The 22,091-nt window shown below is 45.9% G+C and overlaps 1 protein-coding gene across 1 annotated transcript; it reads right to left on the bottom strand.

Annotated features, from left to right (window-relative positions):
* Positions 1–4,937: 4,937 nt before the first annotated feature.
* Positions 4,938–9,076, bottom strand: LOC123186504 (EH domain-containing protein 1). Its single transcript, XM_044598263.1, has 14 exons — positions 8,886–9,076; positions 8,697–8,776; positions 8,516–8,584; positions 8,338–8,395; positions 8,197–8,246; positions 8,063–8,102; positions 7,889–7,950; positions 7,679–7,792; positions 7,434–7,536; positions 7,246–7,295; positions 6,995–7,123; positions 6,648–6,899; positions 6,075–6,154; positions 4,938–5,953 (listed from the first exon to the last, which is right to left on the bottom strand). Exons 1-14 carry the CDS (start codon positions 8,980–8,982, stop codon positions 5,497–5,499), a joined length of 1,641 nt encoding a protein of 546 aa, XP_044454198.1. The 5' UTR covers positions 8,983–9,076; the 3' UTR covers positions 4,938–5,496.
* Positions 9,077–22,091: the final 13,015 nt, after the last annotated feature.

Genomic DNA, 22,091 nt, shown 5'->3' with positions numbered 1-22,091 from the left:
AGTTCAGAAGCTCTGTTCATTTGACTTGACTGTTACGTTTTCATGCTGTATTGTACGATAGAGCACCATAACCCTCGCCTTCATTTCCCCTAGGCTCCTGAACAACATAGCAAATGTCTGATAGTCTGGTTTCAAAACCATACATATCTTGACGACATTGAGCAATGTTTCTCCTTATTTCACAAAGGGTCTCTGTTAGGAATGGACTTGTGTCTGGAGCGCAGATACAACATTGCTTTGAGCTTGCATATCTTGATCATGAGGCAGTTTGGACGATATTGCCTAAACAACCAACTCATTATTACGCAGGAACGTGCTTTTGGCACTGTTAGTGGACAGGTACTGATCCACTGCAGCAAGAGCTGACATTGCGGTTATAGTTGCCTCGCCACCTTCAGAAGGTGGCGGTTCCACCATTTTTTCCATAGCTCACTGAAAATTTGAGGTTTTACATTAGTAGTACCAGAACATAAGATATTAAGGAGGCAGCAAAACCAAAAAAATAGCTTTGGTCTATATACAGAACTTATTCTGGTGAACCCATGTAAAATATCAGTTGTATTTTATTGCAAAGTACATAATAAAACCAGGTTCCAAACATATGACCATGTACCATCACTAATATATTGTCTATTTCTTCACATTGTATTGAGGGCTAAGGATAAAGAGACGAAGTTTACAATACGGTAAGCATAGTATGACGTCATTCATATCACAAAACAACTGAGAACAGACAAACATGCAATTGTAACATTGTGTGGGCAAGTCTAGCACGGAACTAGATTACGGGTCAAGATCAAAGGAACATCACTCCTCTCTTTTAAACCTTGTAAGGTGCAATGATACGCTAAGACAATTGTGTATAAAATTGAAAAGAGTAAAAGACATTGGCTGCAAACCATGCAGTTCAAGGCACAAGTCAGAGTAAGTAGTAGTTAAAAGGCATGAGGATTAAGGACTTACAATAGCGGCTTTGACTGGTGTAGTCATGCCCTTCTTCTTGCTGGTGTGACAGTCCTTGAAGATTTCCACAGCATTTGGTTCAGGTACTTTTTGGTCCTTGCGGGCTTTCCTCTGCATTTGGAACAAGTCAATATAGATCTGATAATATGGTACAGCGAAAAGAGTGAAACAGTAGCTAATTACAAGAGCCTCGCAGTGTGCAATATAGCTACGAGATCATGTCGTCTGTTGGAATTTCACTTTCTTACGGTTGGCCTTGTTCTTTGAACGGTTCACCTACAAGAAGATAGATTTGTGTGGCACATGCGTAAATAGGACTTCAACATGTGATCTGATGACATATATATAATGTACCTGATACTTCGGATCAGACCAGTGTTTAACGAGGCCTCTCCAGTCTTCATCAGATATATTTTCCACTGGAGATGTTTGGGCAAGTTCACTGTTAGCCTTGCCTTCAAAGTGAGTTTTCCTCAAGTTATACCGATACTGTCGCAGAGCAAACTTGAAAACATGGGTGCAAGCTTGTCTGGTTGCATCATCTTGGCTATCCAACTTGAACCTCATCCGTTGAAAATTATGGGAGTCTCACTATCAGCAACCTAGAAAGTATTGGACAGAGCAAGACGATATTACTATTTTCCATACATAACCATACTTACAGATAAATGGTCGAGGAAGATGTTGAACTGGGTTTCGTCTTTGTCATTCCTGTACTGAATCCATGTTAGGAGGATACATACATGACACCTAACAGCAACCGTGTAGCAGCGGCTGTGCGTGCGTGCCGTGGGTGGCCCGTTCCTTTCCTTTCCACGGCGACTGTATCGCATGTGTCCAGGTCGGCCCAAAGGATGTCACGTGGAGCAGCGGCTGTGCGTGCGTGCCGTGGGTGGCCCGTTCCTTTCCTTTCCACGGCGACTGTATCGCGTGTGTCCAGGTCGGCCCAAAGGATGTTGAGGACGAACAGGGGTTGGTTGGTTGGTGGTAAACCTTGTGGAGGGGTGATTTTGCGCAAAATTTTCTAGATTACTGTATAGCCTTTTATGGCATGCCTAGCCACGGTCAAATTTGCGAGTCGTGTGCCACGTAGGCAAGGTAATCCTCGCTAAACCCTAAACCTTCACTTACTTAACTGAAGGCTCTGTTGTGATACTATTGTTCCCAGCAAGCATTGTTTCTTTCTCACTGAAAAACCTCGCCAATTTCATTTTTGAAAAAAATAACAATTTGTTTGCTCTACAACTTTTTCTCTACCGTCCTGTAAAATGGAGCTGGTGAGCTTTCCACTCCACCAAATTTCATCCGTTTTATTGAACACTTTAATTTCAATGAGTTCACTCGTCACTCCACCTCGATCTCCCCCATCCACACTTGGGTCGGGCCATTTTAGGCTAGCCCGAAGCACGACTAGAAGCACGACCATCCACACGAGAACTAACGGGCCAGGTTGGCACCACATGGATCATCTGCCGTGCTGGGAATCAAAATTAACAAAACGGGTGGCACGACACGACATGAAGATGGGGGCCAGCAAGGCCCAAAGTGGGCACGATGGTCAAACATTAGGCCCATGTAGCTATTTAGCAGTTTTTGAACGCACATGAAACTCACAACACGAGCATACTCAATTCAATCTTTGTGTACCGTACTAGTTATATCTCAAATCCATCCCAAATCCATGGCCACTGGTTAACCGTGAAAAAACGATGGCCGCCGCCGCCACTCCTCCATTCTCGTCCTCGACAACCCTCCTCTAGTTCTTCGGCAAAAATCCAGATCCACACCTCTCCCTTCCCGTGAGCTCTTAAGTTTTGACTACCGGCAAGGGAGGAGACTGCTTGGTGGTGGTGCAAGACTATGGCAAGTTGTTGGCTACATACATGGCATAGTTGCAGCTGAAGGAGTGAAGGACGACGGTGTCCATGGCGGCTACGTCCACGACACGCCCCTTTCACCCATCCTCCACCCATGCCGGCCTATGCCAACATTAGGTACCAACCCGATCTAATCACTCACATATACACCGTCTCTAGTTCATACAAATCACATATTGGGTAGATAGTTCTTGAGGAAGAAGAAAGGAAAACAAAAGGAGAAAAAGCCGTTGTTCGTCCATGCTTGATCCTCTGGATGCCTCCCCTCTTCGCTTCCTTTGCTTTAAGTAGTGGAATTAGACGCGCCGGTTGGTGTCTTGGTGTGGTTGACCCAGTCAACTCTGATATATCTTTGGTTAGGCTGCACTAGTCGAGCTGGTGTTGTGATAACGCTCTCCTTCTCTTGGTTGGCTACCATGCGAGCGTTTCATGTCTCGTTGTCAGCTGAGTTGGCTGCCATGGTAGAATTTTTGGTTGTCATGGCAGCGGTTTGAGTTGGTGTGGCATTGGGGATCCTGACATTCCCTGGACCTTGAGAACTCGGAGGGGTCAGACCACTCCACGAGGATTTGTTTGCAGCAGGCGGTTGGTGTGCGGGCGTGACCTCGTGTCGAGGATCTCAACCGACTTCAATGGAGATGATGTAGCCATAGGTAATTCTTGGCGCCTGACGTTCCCGGCGTGAGGAATTTGTGCAGTTGGTGTTGTAGGGACAAGGGCTTGTTTTCTTGATCTTTATGAATTGGAGGTGGATTTGAGGAAGGACACAAGGGGGAAAACACTCAAATAGGACAAGATCCACATCAAGTACTCCTCAAATCACAAGCAATACATCGGGTGCATCAAGATCCAAAGACAACGAGTGAAATAAAGATACAAGGGTAGTTCTTGAGAGGAAGTTCTTCTCCAAATCTCATGAGAAAGGTCAAGGTCTTGATAATCCTATGGTGGGGATTCTTCTCCGTCAGAAGGCCTTGATAACCATTGAAGGTTCTACTCCACATAGGAGGGATCCCACATGAGGAAGTAGATGAGCTAAGCTCTCTCGATTCTCTAATTTTAACAAATCCTTATTCTGAGGCAGAGGTGAGGTATATATAGTGATAGCCACGAAGGGGTATGTGAGGAGGGGGTACATGGGCTTGACCCAACTCAGTGCATGCTGGCACGAGTCAAATGTTCCGTCAGTTTCAGACATTCCGACATGTTGGACATTCCAAGGTAATGTCTAGGCAGTGTCCGACCTGGAACAGAGGGCTCTGTCGGAATGTCCGACTTTCCTGCAGCTTGAAGGCCGGTTTCTTCCCCACTATTTCTTCTTCACTTCTAAGCCTCCCTCTTGGATGGTGTAGTCATTCTATTGTGCTTGCACTCCTCCTCATCATCCGTGAAGCTCCGCGTAACCTATACATGCATGAAGGAGGGTCAGGTAGTATATCATCCAAGAGAGAACCAAAATAGACACACATAAAGGATAGAGTTCACCTTAGTACATGCGATGCGTTTGTTCCTTGGTGATGGAGCCACGTCCATAGTTGCATGAGTCAAACTTGTCAAGCACCATGGGAAATATCGTACTGGGATCGAAATCCAAATCACCATGGAAAAGAGATAGACTGGAGTCGTTGCATGAGTCGAACTTGTCAAGCACCATGTACGCATCATCCCGAGGCTTGACATGGCCTCTCTTCAATGTCACACCGCCTTATAATTCCCGCAACAGGAGAAAATTGAACGAAGACTTGAAAAAATAAATGTGGTTAACGTTAATGCAATACCAATCATTCAAGTGAGGATTCACCACTACAAAAAAAGACACGTCTTTTCTATGTCGTGGCTTCTTCCCTACACGCATCTTCTAGCAGCCGCTCCTCCTCGATTTCCATCCTTCGGGCCGCCTCTAGGCTTAGTCTCCGCCATCCTAACTTTCAAATTTCAATATCTGGTCATGACTTAATCTTGCACCCGGTGTCATGGCCGTGTACTTACACACGTGCAGTGCTGCACTCTTGCTTGAGTTTTTCTTCAGTGTTGCAAGTCCTTTCGTTGTTGTCTACTAATAATCCAATACAACTTCAATTGTTTTATTGGTTCCATAGCGATACACGGGCATTATGATGGCAGCACAAGTAGAGAAGGAAGGAAAATGAGCAAAAAAAAAAAAACCAGTAAAAATATGGACAACCGACTAGGCCCATATCTCCTGCAGCATGGTGTGTGGGGTGAGGGATGCACGCAACATATCATCGTCATCAACTTCATCCTCCACCTCCAGATCATCGGGGAGAAGCTGCCAAATGTGGTTCCATGCCGCCGTCATCACCTCACGTCGTGGACCTACGTGGCTACTGTTAGCCCATTGCCAATCAGTGTGACATTGCCTTATTTAGCTGATCCGCATGACATTGTTGATCAACGAGGTCATGTAAATACTGATTGACTGATATTTATATAGTACTCCCTCTGTAAACTAATATAAGAGCATTTAGATCACTAAAATAGTAACCTAAACACTCTTATATTAGTTTACGGAGGGAGTACATCAAAGCGTAATGATCAAAGTTAACATACATACACCTCAAGTTCAAGTTTCCGCTGAACCCCACGAGAAATAAAATTGGGGTCTGGAATTTCCATCCATGGTCATTGAGTTGACTCACTCGTAGGGGTTCCTGAACTGCTTGAGCAGGTCGGGAATGTCATAGGCGAGCATGTCGTCAACGTCCTTCATCATCTTGGTATGGAGCCGCTCGAAGCGGTCGAAGTTGTAGGCGCTGAGCGTGTCCCGGTACTCGTCGACGTTGGGGAAGTCGCCCGGCGGCAGGTGCATCTCCTTCTGCACCTTGGCGAACTGCTCGTCCAGCGTCTCCAGCAGCTTCTGCTGCGCCTTGGCCTTCCCCATCAGCGCCGGCATCTGGTTCTTGAGGTGCCCCACGATGTGCGCGTGCACCTTGGCCGACCGCGCCCGCTTCACGAACTCGTTGATCCGCCGGTCGCACGCCTTCTTTGGGATGTCGTTGAGGTCCGAGAGGAGGTCCTCCTGCTCCCTCACGAACAGCTCTGATCCCAGCGGCCCCGCCGCCGTCTCCCGGATCGGCTTGTCGTTGAACGATCTGCGAACATAATTTAGTGTAATCATTGACGATGATGCTACATTGTTAAATGTTACATAATTTAGTGTAATCATCGACAATGATACTACTGTTGCATCAGAATATTGATCGATGAATGTACCCAATGTAGACACGCATGACCTCCGGCGTGTTGAGGACCTTCCCCAGCGACCACAGGAGTGCTCCGTAGACCCTCATCAGCTGATCAAAACATTCAGTCAAAACCAGAGTCATCAATGGCTTAAAGTCAACTTGGACACCATATTTGCCGCCACTTGTGATGAGGAAAACTTCGTATGCGAAAAATAGGTGTGAAACTGATATCAATAGCTTTCGATGAACCTCATTAGATATCTGTTATCTAACACTTGGATATGAAACCTTGCACAAGTATAAAATATGTACATTATTGTGTGCTTGCTTTCACTGGAGATATCAGTTGCTTTCAATCAGCATAATTGGACATCCTATTATCTAAATCTTAGATATGGAGCTGTCAAGGGGTATCAATATGTCCATTATTGCACCTTTGCTTCAACCAACCTGTTTATTCTATCTGCTGCCACTTGAGATATGAAATCTTCAGATTTGTGCACCACTCTTGTTTCAGGAATAATGAGCAAAAGTGGAATATGCTCAAAAACTGATTTGAGGCTAGAGGAAGGCATGGCAATGAGCAGGCATATTCACTCACCTGCTGTGCGTCAACTTGGTCTGCTTTGTTGAGAACTATGCGTATCTTGTCATCATGCCCACGCAGCGACCCGATCACACGCTTGAACTCGTCGCTGATGTCGAGCTTATGGGGATCGAACAGGAGAAGGATGAGGTCAGACTTGGCCGCAAACCACGATGTGACTCCGGTGAAATCGTAGCTGCGTTGCGTTCGCTGCTTCTCCCCTGATAACACCCCGGGAGTGTCCACGAAGGAAATGTGATCCAGTAACTTGGCAAACAAAATGAAGCTCAATACTGTTAGTTATCTCCTACAAGCTACAGAAAATGGTGAGGTGAATACTGGGCGCAAGAGAGTATATATACTGGATGAGGCATCTGAGAGCACTCAAACTTGGATAAAAACGCCGTTCCGAACGCCGACAAGCCGCTGTATGGCATGTCAGCCTGCACCGCAATTGTGTTTCCAGGGATGCATCTTTCATCTGGCCCAGTCTGGAGCAGTGGAAAAATGCATCATCAAAGTGGGTGCGGAAGATATCTACTGGGATAAAATATTTCAAACTGGCATTAGCCAAGGTTAGGCCGCGACATCGACATCTCCATGGGGAACTTACAGTAACAACAACAAATCTATCGGTCGTAGGCTCTGGTCCAATATGAGAACCTATACAAAAGTAATATCAGCGATACTATTAAATGATAGTCAAGAAAGGAAGAGATGAAAAAGAAAAGGTACAACCGATTCTCAAATCTCATTTACCGACAGGAGGAAAGGGAAGGTGCAACAACCCAACTTGCTTACCTGGATAACTTGACTTTAGTAAATGCTTTATGAATGTGGTTTTTCCAGTAGAGTATTGACCCAATAGCATGATCATTGGCTTCGCATCGAAATCGCTGCTAGTCTACAAATAAGATAGCTTCAAATACTTGTCATTGAAACTATTATGGAAAGTGAAGCACATCAATTTGTCCCCATTGTGGGAGCTTCTTCAGGGAAAAATTCTGGCTCAGCAGAGTAACTCGTTAAGCCAGGCTAAGACTCACCAGCAAAGGTGAAACGAAGTCATTATATTGGTAAGTTTTTTCTAGAGGTCTCAATTTCTCAATGTATGCTTTCTTTAGTCCATCGATTATCGAGGTAACTGATTTCATCGCTATCTGCAAAATGAAAAAAATATTTATTGTGATGCAGTACTTGAAGCGATAATAAACTAACAGATCATCTGCAGCCCTGCACACAGCTCGCTGATGTACCTTCTTTCCCGACTTCGAGTTAAACCAGTTAGCTGACATAGACGTTTGGACTGGATGGTACCCTGCGTGATCAGCGAGAATAACAACCAGAATTAGCTTGCGGGCTAGATGGAAAAAAGTTCGCTTGACTCTGTATTCTGCAGTTAGATAGCCATGTAACAAACTAACTCGTACCAGTGAGGTCGGAGCTGCTCTTGTGTGCCGCACTCTTTTTCTTCGAGGATGGAGAAGATACAAAGAAGTTTGAGTGAGAAAAAAGTATCTACCCTGTTGCTCATGATGAAACATATGGATTAATGTAGACATACTAGTTTCTTCTCCAGACCTTCCATTGTCGGAGGCTGCAAGGTCCCCAAATCTGAAGCAAAAGGAAGCAGTAAGTCTGCCAATAGTTTTCGATGCAAAGTCGATTGAAATTGGCTAGTAATGTGAGTATCTATCAGCTACACCTGCATGTGCAAGGGTGTCTTGACTTATGTCTTGCCCTGCCTGTGCCAGAGAAACCAGCTGCACATTCCCATCCGTTGTAAGTTTTAACGCATGATCATAATCATATCGGTTGCAAGAACATATCAACATATGCAGATGCAGATACCAAATAAAAGTACACCGGTAGCATGGTCAAACCTGCATTGCAGTCATAAACTCCGCGAATCCAAGATAACCCTGACGTTTCGAATCAGCAATTGCCCAGACCTGATGAATGAAGATGGAGAAAAAAATATATGTGTTGGTAACAGAGGTGCAGATTTTGTGTGATGAAAATTCAGTGGGAAAAAAACATATGTATCTTCGACGGATCCTTCACCTGCTTGAGGTCGTCCCTGGAGAGCTTGGACATGGCGAAGAACTTGAGCGCATCCTTCCCAGTCAGTCGGCCGTCCGCGTCTGCCGTCCGCGCGTACGGACACCGACGACATCGAACCAAAGTCAGCGAAATTCGCCGACAAATCGACGGCGAAACCGAATCAACAGGGGAATTAAAAATGGAACGGACCGTCGTCGGCGAGGTAGAACCAGCGGAGGTAGACGCTGCGCTGCTCCTTGAGGCCCCATGATCTCGTGGGCGACGAGTCCGCCGACGACGACGCCATGCCGGCGGCCCGTTTCTCTCCAGTCGGGAGAGGGGGGAGAGGACGAGGAACGCCTGGAGACGAGAACGCAGGCGTGCATGGCGCCCGCTTAATGGCCGCGATCGCGCGCGCGGCAAATGCGGCGCTGCCCTTGGTTCACGTGACTCGACTCGGCAACGTGGCAAACAGGGGAATCGCCGCATTTTTTATTTTTTTGATTTGAGGGACGATCCACTAACACAGATATTAGGCCGCGCATACCGATCTGACTGGGACACAAATAATTAGGCCCACGAGTTCATCGATTTTAAAACAAGATTCATCAGTTTTAATTTCTTTTAATCAATTTCTAAAGAAGCACATTAAATTTAGAAAAAAAAAACCCGAACAAAACCGTTCCAATAAAAAAAGAACAAGAAGAAGGAAGAAAGAAGAAAAGACAATGTAACTGAGCATATTATAGCCGAAGCTCCTATTTCCTTCGTGGGTCTGTTTTTTTTGAGGCAATTACACGAAGCTTTTATTAATCCGTCACAACGTTTACATGGACGAAAGGAATACCGTCCTCGCGGGTCTGATGATAGCAACCATATGCGCACCCCGGCCCGAAGGAATAGGCCCTCTCGTTACTCTGTTTTTGCATTTTTTCTGTGGGTCTTCTTTTCTTTATTCGTGTTTTTCTTTTTCGTTATTTCATTTTATTTCCTATTTTCCCTTTCTATTTTATGTTATTTTATTTCTTGCTTTCCTAAGTTCACAAACATTTTTAAAAATTCATAACCCTTTTTGAAATCATGACCTATTTTAAAATGAATGAACATTTTTGAAAAGTACAAACAATTTTGCAATTTGAACTTTTTTTAGAATTTGAGAACAACTTTTGAAATCCGCAAAAAAATGTATTAAATACACACAAGGCGGAATGGTTGGAGAAAACATCGATGGGGAGCTGGTCATGCGTGGCAGGGACATAATGAGACGAATGAAACAACTACATACCCTCCTTTAATAGTAGAGAAGATACAATCAATATCTCTGCATCCAATGCGTACTCTCACACAGTCGGGGCAATATAGAGTAACAAGATCAACTTCCAAAGGGATCCCAACTAAAGAGGAGACATACACAAAGATTCTTTTCATATCACTTCTTAGGAGGCACATTTCCAACTTTAACCCATGCAATTTCTATAACACATTTTCTCCCTACTGCAGCACACCATGGTGCCAGTGTAACAGCCGCTCCACGGGAATTTCAAAGTCATGCGATCATGATAACATGTTTTAACAACCTCTCTAGCATTAGGAAATCACGTAGCATACACATCAACACCTAGAGGACGTGTTGTGCAATGTCAGCCAGTTGCAAATGAGATGGAATGGTGTGTCTGCCTCTTGATCATGTTAGGCCAACCTCGCTTCTTCAGATTTGTCATTCGTTAGGATCCTCTCCCAAACCACTGAAATAATTTGCACTTAGGTTCAAACTTTGCATGCCAGAGCTTGGAGAAATTGCTGTTAGTGACTCTACTTAATTATTAGGTGGCTTTGTGCATTATTGTGTGCTACTACCGTTTGCGTGTCATACTGGCAATAATGTGTATCAATCTGTTTTTTTTCTTAACCTAAGCTTGTTTGAAACTTTCTAATACCATTCGCCTACTGGACGCCAATTAATTCAACGTTGGGCATCGGCCTCCATTCGTCAAATTTGAAGATACTATGTACTAAGCACGACACCAAACAAAAACGTTAACATGTCAACGTTGATGATAAGTGCAATATAACATGCCGCCATTCATGATAAGTGGAATATTGATATATCCAAACAACAAACATGAATTTCTTAGTGATACTTAAGCGTCATGGAACAAACAAGAGTCAACGAATATGTTGAGAACTTTGCTTCGGTACACCCCCTAGAAAAGTTTGATGCGGATTAAATGTGGAGATTAGAATTACCCCTTCAATCAAAAAGGGTACTAATATCTGGCTCGTTCGGGACGATGGTCAGAACCAACCCGCGGTGACAACTCCGCATCAGCTCCACCTTTTCGGAGTTGTAAGTCTTGTACTTGTTCGCATAATGAATCCCAAGACCCTTGTCCTCGATCAGATTGATTGCTTTCAGCGTGTAATCTTGTAGCTTGCACACAACCCGGTCTGACCGCTTCTTCATTTCTGAGGCAGGAGCTGTATAGCCATTGAACTCCCCGATCTTTTCTGCCCTGAAACTGTCGTAAGTCCAACTATATTCATGTCGTAAGTCCAACTATATTTCTTTCCAGGCGTCCACCCAGCTCATGTCGCCGCCGAACACGACGTTCTCCCCGCTGCTACACGGCGTGCTCTGCTTGAGTGTAGCGCTCCATGCAGCGCACCGATTCCGGTGGGCAGGGGGGCTCGAGCTGGGTCGTGGCGATGCGGATTGGCTTCATCGCCGTCATCGACCCCAGCTCGAGGCCTGGGATAATGTCGGCCTCTAGATAGCTTTTGCCTGTTGCCGTGGTGGTGAACTTCCAGCGCGCGTGATTCTCCATAGGAACCTTGCTCAGCTGTGACAACCGCGATGAAGATGTCAAAAGGGAATGATACGAAATAGTGACAGTAAGACTACCATTATGCAGAAGCTTTTGTCTTTCCGTTCTTCCAGGGAGATCGGTGAACAGTGGTACTCTTTCCACCATGAGAAACTCTGACAGATCCTTAGAATGTATGGAGTGAATTCCTGAACGTCGAACAAGTTATATAACGGATAAGGATGGAAACGTGGAGTTGAATCAACAGTGCACATGACTTATCATGGGCTTTAGTTACCTGGAAGAAAATCACATCTGGCTGATGTTTCTTCACGCAGCCGCTGATATCCTCCATTCTTCTATAGACCACAATGTCATCACGGGACCAAACGTTGTAGGTCATGAACTTGATCTGCTTCTCTGGGTCCTAATGACGTCAACGAAAGATTATCAGCTCAACATCTGTTTATAGGGAGGCTGTCAGAGTTTCAAGAAAATCTACCAAACATTTCAGAGAAAGTACCAGAGTTCCAAAGTAGGATCAAACATTTCAACATAGCTCGCGTAAGCAGGTACAGTCGGAAACAAACAAAGGAAAAGATCGGCCGTATCAAAGAATACCATTTTTCCTTGGAGTTGCTATTCGGCTTCTCTCGGCAGAGTTCTGAACTCCTGATCCTCTGCATAAAACCCAGGGGAAACTCAAAGATCATTGTATCCTATATATAACCCTGCAGGTGCAGGCTTAATTGATGACACGGGAAAGGAAGAGGCCTAGGTTGAGTACGGAGAATTGGAGACAGAACACGAAAGGATACATTGATGCTGCCAACCTATTGATGATCGAATTGATACGGGCACTAGGAAATTAAATTTTTGTAACTGAAGTTTGAACTTCTATAGGAGTTTACTGGTGGTAGAGTCTAGAGAGTACACATGGAAATTAACGGCCGTTGTGGCCAGCAAGACCCACACCGAGAGCCTGTGGTGCTTTGGTCACATCGATCAACGGCTGTTGAAGCTGTATGAGGATGGTGTCATGAGCGGTAGTCCAGTCTCCATTTTTTTTGTGTGTGGCCCTGCACTTCTTCACCACATGGATGGCGCAGCTGAGTGTCTGAGTGAAGACATCCACAATCCAAGGTGATTAGATCTTTTTTCTTGGTGTTGATGCTCAGTAGAGGCTAAGGCACATTTCATGGCGCCGTTTTTTGCTTATGGGATTGTCTTTTTTATCTAACAGGTTATTGCGGTCGTTTATTCTGTTTGGTTTTATCTGCATTAGATTTGGGCTTTATGTTCTGCTGTTGTATGTTTATTTCGTATTTCATGTTGGATGCTGCTGCAGATGGTAAGGACCGCCATGGAGTTGTTCAGTGTGTGGTTATGGTATCCTTACATATCTGGACGAGACTTGCCTGCTTCTCGCGCGTGCGCCCATCCGTGCTCCCACTTACGTGACTTGATTTGATTGGAACAAAATAATGCCCGGCCCCATCCCTTTAAAATCAAGGAGGAAGATGATTAGATTAGAAAGGAAAAAAGGAAAAAAGTCAGCTGTAGGATGAAGTGGGAGCACGGATGGGAGAGGGAGCAGGCAAGCCGAATCCTACATATCTTGGCCTCGGAGTCAGTGGGTGGTCCTTGTGTCCGCCCCTTGGGAGCTCCTGTCACACGCTGAAACCATAGAATTCCTGCTATAATGTTCACATGGGACAGCCCATGAAGTTCCCGCTCGCGCTCGGCTACTTGGTCCACTCGCTTGCTCTGTATGTTTTTCCTGTTCGCTCCACAGCTATCATACAAAAAGCCGGCTATATATTATTTTTGGAAAAGATCATTAAACCAAAAGATGTTCATGAAGTTTTTTTAAAAATAAATGAAATAAAAATGTTGCAAACTAAAAACATAAATAAATAATTGAAAATAAAAATATTCATGCATTAAAAAATATCAACAAATTTAAAATAAAGTTCGCAAATTTAAGAAATTTTCATAAACTTTAGAAACGTTACTAGTGAACTTTAAATATATTCACGAATTTAGAAATGTCCATGAATTTTAAAAAATGGTTGGAGATTTTAAAAAATGTTCATAACTTTTCTACAAAAATCTAGAATTTTAATAAATGTTTTAGTAATTCGCATGTGAAACAATTTAAAAAGAGAAAAGACAAAATAATAGTAAATAAAACAAACAAGAACCCTCAACCAATGACCCAAACACTTACAAGCGGGCTCCAGCGACCCCCACAGCCCTGGCGCACCAGGAGGCCTAAATCTAGAGAGCTTAGTATCTTAATAGATATACAAAAATTCGTTATGGATTGTACCACTATATGATCTCCATAATTATCTGAGTCGTTGGTTCACATAAGGATGGGAGCACAAAGCTTTATATCTTTGAGTATTGCGATTGCACGCATCAATATCAGTAGCACATCGCCTCGTCAGTTATCCATTATTGCTGGAGCCTACCATGGGCTCGCACGGTCTTGCCGTTTGCACATTTGCCTCGACACGTATTTTAGGCCATTTTCCATTCACATATTTAGGCCTCCCTTTAAAAGCAAGTACAATAAACTGACGTAGACGGGCTATAGAAGATGCCACATCAGATTTGTGTCTAGTTAAAGGAAAGAAAAGAGAAGCGGGCTATAAACTTACAGCCGACTATAGCACATGCCCCAACAATCTTTGTGAGTGAAAGACGTGGACCATATATTAACTTTGTAGCCTAGTACTACCACTAACTATTATATGAGTTGGCTATTAGGTTGGCTATAATTGAGGTGGCAACTCCATATAGCCGGTTGTTGGCTATATTATTAAGCATGCTCTAAGTGACCACAAGCTAAAGAATGCAGACTTCACTCCTATTTGTAAAACAATTGACAAAAGACTGGTTTTTGATTATGCTCGGCTATGATGGCAGACCGCAACTCATCAAATCTGTTTGTTCAACCCTACAAATCTTCTTCATGTGCACGCTGATACTTCCTGTTGGAATTCTTGAACAGATAAACAAGTACATCAAACACTTTCTCTGGAGGAAATTTGGCCAAGAGAACCCAGGCTCTGCCTTGATTGCTTGGGATAAAGTCCACCAACCAAGCACTACTAAGAAAAGGCTTACTAATGGCGCATCAGTTTTGCCTATTAATGGCGCATCACTGGTGCACCATTAGTATCACGCCACTAGTATTTATTACTAATGGCGCACCACCCAGTGCGCCATTAGTATATAACACCATGCGCCATTAGTATGCCTCCCAGGGGCTATATTTAACCATGTGCTTTGGCACACTAATGGCGCACTGCGGATGGATGCGCCATTAGTATACTTGGCATATTAATGGCGCACTGTTTGATATGTGCCATTAGTATGAATATTAGGTTTTATTTTTTTTTAATTTTCTGATTTTTGCACAGGTTACAAAGTATATTATTTGACAGAATATAGACAGTAGCACACAACAACAGCAGATTCATCGAATACAATAGAAGATTAGTCTCCGAATACAATTCATCATATTAGTCTCCGAATTCAAAAGACCGAACAAAGATAAAACATTACAAGTCTAGAGACCGCAAGTATCGAGTTTGTCTTCACATTACAAGTCGATATCGATCATATAAACTACCATCATATAGAAGAGAGCTGCGGTCATCGCGATGAAACTGGTCTTCATCCGGTTCCTCCAACGCTCCCTCCTCTCTCCCGCTAGATAGCGGCATATCTAGATTCCGCCTCCGCCCTAGTGGTGTACCCTTTGTAAGTGTTACCGCTGAAATGGTGAACCTGTCTCCGACACTCCTCCCAGTCGTCGCAGACTCCGGGAACCTTACCCTTGTACACGACATACGACGACATCTCTATGCACAAGCCAAACAACAAACAATACATACATAAGCAATATATAAGTATGCAACAAAAGGATCGGAAGAGAAAAGCAAGACATGACATTAATAGCATGATTCATGGTCCTACTAATAAATAGCATCGATTACATCTAAGTTGAACGACTGTCCAAACCAAAGAGACATACAAGTTCATTAAAGTTTAATTACAACATGAGCCAATCAATGTTTCAGAACTACACATAGCATCACTACTGTCGACTCGACTCATGGGACCGGAGCATGGACGAAGCCGCCGTCTGTCGTGATGGTCATGAAATCGCGGGCGTTGTCAGCCTGCATTTGTAGCGTTCCGTCTATCTCCCTGTTGGACGGTTGATATCTGAGGTAGAACTGCCCCGAGGTATGAAGGACATCTTGATGGATGATGTCCGCAAACTCTGACTGGATGCGAAAGAAGTCTTGTCTGATGTCCGCGTCCTGGATTGCCGACAAGCTCGCGGCCCAATCTTTGAGATTATTTGGTAGCAGAAGGTGATGATGGTCCCTTACGATCGCCCGCATGTGATGGAGGGCGTAGTAGGCATCCTTCTGACCGCCAGGCGGCTGCTTGACAGCAGAACATCGTATTATGGGTGAACACGTGCTTGCCGTACTTACGAACTGCCCTGGTGAAGGTGCCTCCAGATTTGGCGTAGCCGGGGAGAACATCATCAAGAACTTTCTTGATATTTGTGTAGTCTATCTTGGAGTTACGGTTCGGGTCGAAATACGTGGCCATGGAATATTTCGGGCTTAAGAGGATGAGTGTGCAATGTGTGTCACTACACAGAACACAGAATGTTAGAAAAAAAAAGAACGATCGAAATCTAAGAAATCATATGTTACGGGGCGGTTAAGGGATGACTTACTCGGGAAAGTAAGCCACAAGGAAGTTATCCTTATCTGAGTTTGCCAGAATGACGTCTTCGAGATGTGAACTCGCGACTTGGCGGTCCCCAGCGCTGCTCAAGAGCTTGGCACGCATGTAAAAGGGGTCGACGATCACGATGTCCGGGGTCTTATCTCTAATGATCCGCATCTCCATACTCAGCGAAAACAACTGAACGAAGGTGTAGTGCAGCGGATGAAGGTTAAACATAGCAAATATGTCATCAAACCGCAGGACGATCGTACCCCCGATGTCACCATCCACAAAGCCCTTGCCCTCTGGCACCTTGTCCACGAAAACCGGGTATGCCACATCATTCTCTCTTAGACGCTACTTCTCCAAAGAAAGAACACTATCGTGCAGACTCCGCATAGCACCGGTTGCAGCATTGAGCATATTTGTCGGTAGCATCGCCCTACCCGCCACATGCACCCTCCTTGAGATATCCTTAGGTGAAGGTGGCCTGTCCTGAGCACGGATCGTACTCGGTGCCGGCTGGCTCGCACCGGCGCCCTTTTTAGTCTGCCGTTTCCGGCTCTTCTTCTTGATCTGTTGTAATAGGACCGAGTTCTGCTCAAAGACCGCCTTCTTGAGTGTGTTAAGGCTGATAATATTTCGCACCTCAGCTACCAGAGGCTCGGTGAAGGCGGCAGCTGGAGGCGTCTCCTGAGAACTGAACGCCAGACGACGCCTGTTGCAACTGGGTTTCTCCGACGTACAAGCTAGATCACGGTCGTCTTGGTTGGGTTCTTGAGAAGGAGGCCCGCAAAATTCGTCATCGTACCCATGTTCGGCAAAGTACTTATCGATGTTGGTAAATGTACCGTTGTCGTCGTCGTCCGAATCTTGTGCCATATGCATGTCCGGATCCTGTGCCATAGGGATGTTCGGCATGTCTAGTAGCGTTGCGGCATTCTTGCCATGACTTGGCGCCGGCACGACTGGCGGTCTTGTCTGTGGGGTGGTGTCCCCCGCCCCCAAACGAATCTGGCTCTTCGGCCAAAGCAGGGGCCAACTTACGCAGGCGCTGAGGATCATCTCATCTTCTTCGTCGGCCCCAGCGGGTCGAATCAGAGGTAACAGCTCGTCGCAGCCAGGCAGCACCCGAACCACTTCAACCCTATACATTGTGGGTGGCATCGGATTACCGTGGAACACGGGGTTGCCCGGTTGAACGATTCTGCCCTTGGCGATATCGACCAACTCGCTGCCCACGAAGTGCAGGAGAGTGCAAGGAACGTCGGCAGCGCCCTGCGAAAACATGTAGGGCGTCAGGGATGCCCAGTTAAAGGCAAGGAGATGAAGTCCTCGGCCGAGAGGCTTAGTTACCGTGATGCCGTCGAGCTCGGCTAATGTCGAGGCACCGCCAACGGCGGGCATGCAACTAACGGAGGGGCCGCTTGCTGGCGAGGTGCCGGCCGGCGTACACCCGGGTGCATTAAGCTCCAATGCCGGTGTTGGAGACACCAATACTGCCACCGCCGAAGACACCAATGGCGCCGCCGCCGTAGACACCAATACCGCCGCCACCGGAGACACCAACGGTGCCGCCTGCGCGTTGTGTGAGTTGCTGGCCGTGAAACTGGGAATCGGGGGCGGCCCCTGTTGGCCACCCGCAATCCACGTCGTTATCCCATGAATCAAGGTAGGCATAATGCCGGTGAGCGTCGATCCCAGTTGTTGTTGCACTTGCTCTTGGACCATCTCCGGAATCCGCGCCACTTGCGCCTTGAGTGCTTCAACCTCGTGCGACTGGCTTTCCGAGCTGGTCTTTTTCTCCTTTCGCCCACCAGCGGTATAGTATGACGACCATTTTGTGGACAAGTCTTTGCCAACCACACGACCAGCTGACGTTGGATTACTGAGCTTATCCTTGTTTTTCATTACGTTCAACGCCCTATTCAAAGGGGTGTCGAAAGGGGAGCTCTGAGACGACCCCGCGCTACTGCTTTCTTTGTCCTACGGAAGGAACGTGAACCATTTAGAAATATTGGGGATTAATTAGAATGCAACCATATGGAGCTAATTACGCGGGGGTGTATTCCTTACCAGAACAAGCTCAAGCGCCTTGGTCTTCGGATCCGTGGTAAGCTCCTTTGTTACCGGGTCCTCCTTGTACGGGGCCCTGAGAAAGTTCCTGGTCTGTTGTCACGGTATTTCTTGAAGCGGGGCAGTAAGCCTTGCTCAACACGCTCCGCGTCCTCCTTGTCTCATATAGGCTCCGCCACTCTGTAACCGTCGGGACCGAGTTGGTGGACCCCTATGTTCAACTGCCGCATTTCTTTCCCCCACTGACTTGATTCGGAGGTTGCGGGGCTCTTGCACTTGAACTTGAACTCCTTGTAGTCATCTTCACTATTCAAAGGATATTTCGCCTTGATCTTCTCATAAATATCACCTTTGTCAATCATTGCCTTCACCGTGCTTTTCCAAGTAGACAGGGTCGTGCTCATCCTCGTGAGGGCGGCACGTTCACTTTATTCCCCGAGAGGCGTGTGTTTGCGAACTCAGTGGGGAACTTGTATCGTCCATGCAGCTTCGTGAAGAGGAGGCTGCGCAAATTCCCTCGGTCCTTATGCCTTAGGTTCTCGGTGTTGATCGAGGCGGTGCTCCGGAGAATGCACCCGAGCTGAACCAAGTACCCCTTGACTACGTGTTTGGGCGCTGTCGGATGCCCGTCGGAGTTCACTTCAGTAAATTCCTCCCTGACGGTGCCGAGCATGTTCGGGTGCCGGTCCTTCCGTTGCCTCTTCGGTTGGCTGCCATCTGTGCGTGCGCCGCCATCATCTGTGCGTGCGCCGCCATCATTAGTGGTGGCATCCGCGGCGCCATCATCAGTGGTGTCATCCCGACGCCACTAGGGGTTGTGTAGTCAGGATCGGTGTCTTCCGCGACATCCTCATAGCGGTGAGGTTCTTCCTCCAACTCCTGGGACAGCTCCCAGAATTGGTTGCCGCCCGAACCGCCGGCCTCATCGTTGTGGGCCATGTTTCACTCTAAATAGGAAAAAAGTTTGGTCAAAAAGTTGGTTATTGTCAAGGAACAAGATCATGGTCTCATTATTTAGGGTTTGTCGACACCGAGGAACCCTAAAAACTAAGCTTTTATCATTTAGGGTTTGTCGATGCCGAGCCACCCTAAAAGCCTAAGCCAAGGCACCCTAGGTTGGGCCTAATCACTTGGCACTAATCACTTGGCTCTATTGGCACCTATGTTGGGTTTATCATCTAGGGTTTATCGATGCTAAGGAGAATTCTAAGTTGGGCCTAATCACTTGGCTCTATTGCCACCTATGGTTTAATGCAGCAAGAATGGCGGGGCAGTTGATCCTACTTAACTAAGTACTAAGATACCCCGGCCCATGCATTAGTCGCAAGTACCCCATATGTCCTATTTTTAGCAAAGTCATGCTAAAATTCACGGAAAATTTCAGCATGACCTTTGCTGAAAATAGGACATATGGAGTACCCGAATTTGCCGGAACGGAAGTTAATCGACATTCCGGCAAACTCAAGGGCCTTTCGGGGTACGTGCAATTTCATGATAAACTGCCAACAAAAACACATGGACTACTTGACACAGTACTTGCCATAGTAATAGTCAATATGCCTCTGTATGTATGTGTGTGGTGTCTAGATGCCAGCCACAGGTCAATGGCCATGCCACTACACTGCTCCATGTCACTTCTGCTACTGCCAAGCATGGCATGGCCATCTTTGATTCTGTTTCTGATGGAGCTTTGTGCCACTAGGTGGCCTGTTTGAAGTGAAATAATCAGCATGGGCAACTGGTATTGGATTCACAGTGTAAATGATGGATGAAAAGGTATTGTGCCCAAGTACAACATTTAACAATGCAATGGAGATAATCATTTTTTTCTCACAATACTTTACCCAAGTAATAATAAACTAAATAACTGAGTAATCCAAATGAGGAAACAGAAAATAGCTGGCTGCAACAACATAGCAAGCCTTCACTTACACAAGAATTCATTTCAAGCATCATTTATTATCTGAAACAGATCATGCTAAAGATACATGATACATCATTTCAGGCATCATTTAATATCAGTACAACTAACTAGCAGTACTTAAACAAGTTAAGCTACTGATTACAGTACTTGCTACTCACTTAAGCTAGAAGCTACAAGTTAAACACATTATAACTTGAGTGTAACTCAGGACAAGTTAAACTTAAGCTAGAAGATACAAGTTGAACACACACCAGGCAGTTTTTATAATATTATCAGAAAAATATCTTCATTGTAACTCACGACAAGAAAAATCTCCACCAGAATAGGACTAGCATTTAAGAGTAATTTCCTCCAGTCAAACAAAGTTCAAACAAAAACTGACAACACTCTTTTTATTAAGAGCCAAGTCACAACACTCTTTGAAGTTCAAACAAAAACTGACAACACTTGTTTGATCTGTCTCCTCCAAGAAAGAGCCAAGCCAGTCTCACCCAACTAGGGAAACATCAGTTAGACCACTAGCAATTGGGAATACACAACTGGGGCTAGGTTTGTGCTCTAGCTAGGCAGTAAAACAGAGCATATAGAGGCATTGCCTACCTCTGCTGCAAGTGGGGATGTGAGAAGGATTATCACAATTAGATCACTAGCAAGACTCATAGTTAGGGATTTCACAAAGAAACTCTATAAAGTGCCAGAGCCTAACATCTTGCATCACAGAGCAAAGCATTAACCGGGCCAACTCCACAAGTCACTAACCAGGCGCACAAATTGACTAATGTCTGCTGATCTTAGATACTAATATATACATAAGAGGTCAGATGGTTAAACCCAGCAAGTTCACTTCACAACCCACGGTACCTAAAAGTAGAACAACCTACAGACTACATAGAGGAGACATCTCAACATCGACCACATCACATTCAGGCTAACTCGGGTGAAAGCTTCTGCAATTCCAGCTTCACCAGAGACCCACCTCTCTGCCTATAGGATCATGGAAGGAGCTAGCACTAGTTCTACTAACTGAACTCAACTCCGGCACCACCGCTGCTTCTGTCCATCGCCGATTTGTTGGACAAACAGAGTGTTTGCGAGAAGGAAGAGGGGAGAGGAGGGGAGCTCACCGGGGAGGCGCAAGGAGGCCCTGCGACAGCTTAGTAGCAACAGAGGTGGCCGGAGTTGAGGAAGACAGCGGCGACCCGAGGAAGAAAAGGTGGAGGGGGGGGTGGAGGGGTCGAGCACCGTCGCGCCCTGGTTCCGCGGCTCGCCGGCCCGGTGTTGAAGCAGATTCTGCTCGCCGCCTTGCCTGTCACCTCGCACGGTGGAGCTCGACCGGAGAAGGCACGGTGGAGCGTCACGGGTTTCTAGGGTTTCGAGGGATGGGAAGGCGAGGGAGGGGGTGGGTGGGTGCGGTGAAGGCGAGGGAGGGGGTGGATTGGGAGAGGACGGCGATGGGGGGCAGGGCAGGGGCTGACTGGGGGCGACGATGGAGACGGAGGCGCGGGGGCGGCGGCGGCGTGGGTCGGGGCAGCGGGGGGAAGTGGATCTGGCGAGGGAGAGGGACGAAGGGGATCTGGCGAGAGGTAGGGAATTAGCTAGGGGGGAATCTTACTAATGGCGCACCCGCGGTCGGTGCGCCATTAGTAATCTTTTTTTTACATAGCAATGGCGCACCGGGTAGAGGTGCGCCATTAGTAATCTTTTTTTATATATAGCAATGGCGCACCAGCCAGAGGTGTGCCATAAGTAATTTATTTTTATTTTTTGTTGCATGTAATAATTTTTTAGAAAATGAATATGAATATGAAACATTAATATTTTTTATAAAAACAGTAATAATTGTTGTTT

The sequence above is a fragment of the Triticum aestivum genome, chromosome 2A, assembly GCF_018294505.1.
Source record: "Triticum aestivum cultivar Chinese Spring chromosome 2A, IWGSC CS RefSeq v2.1, whole genome shotgun sequence".
Classification (NCBI taxonomy): domain Eukaryota; kingdom Viridiplantae; phylum Streptophyta; class Magnoliopsida; order Poales; family Poaceae; genus Triticum; species Triticum aestivum.
The sequence above is the reverse complement of the archived record's forward strand: the minus strand, read 5'-3'. Positions and strand labels throughout refer to the sequence as shown.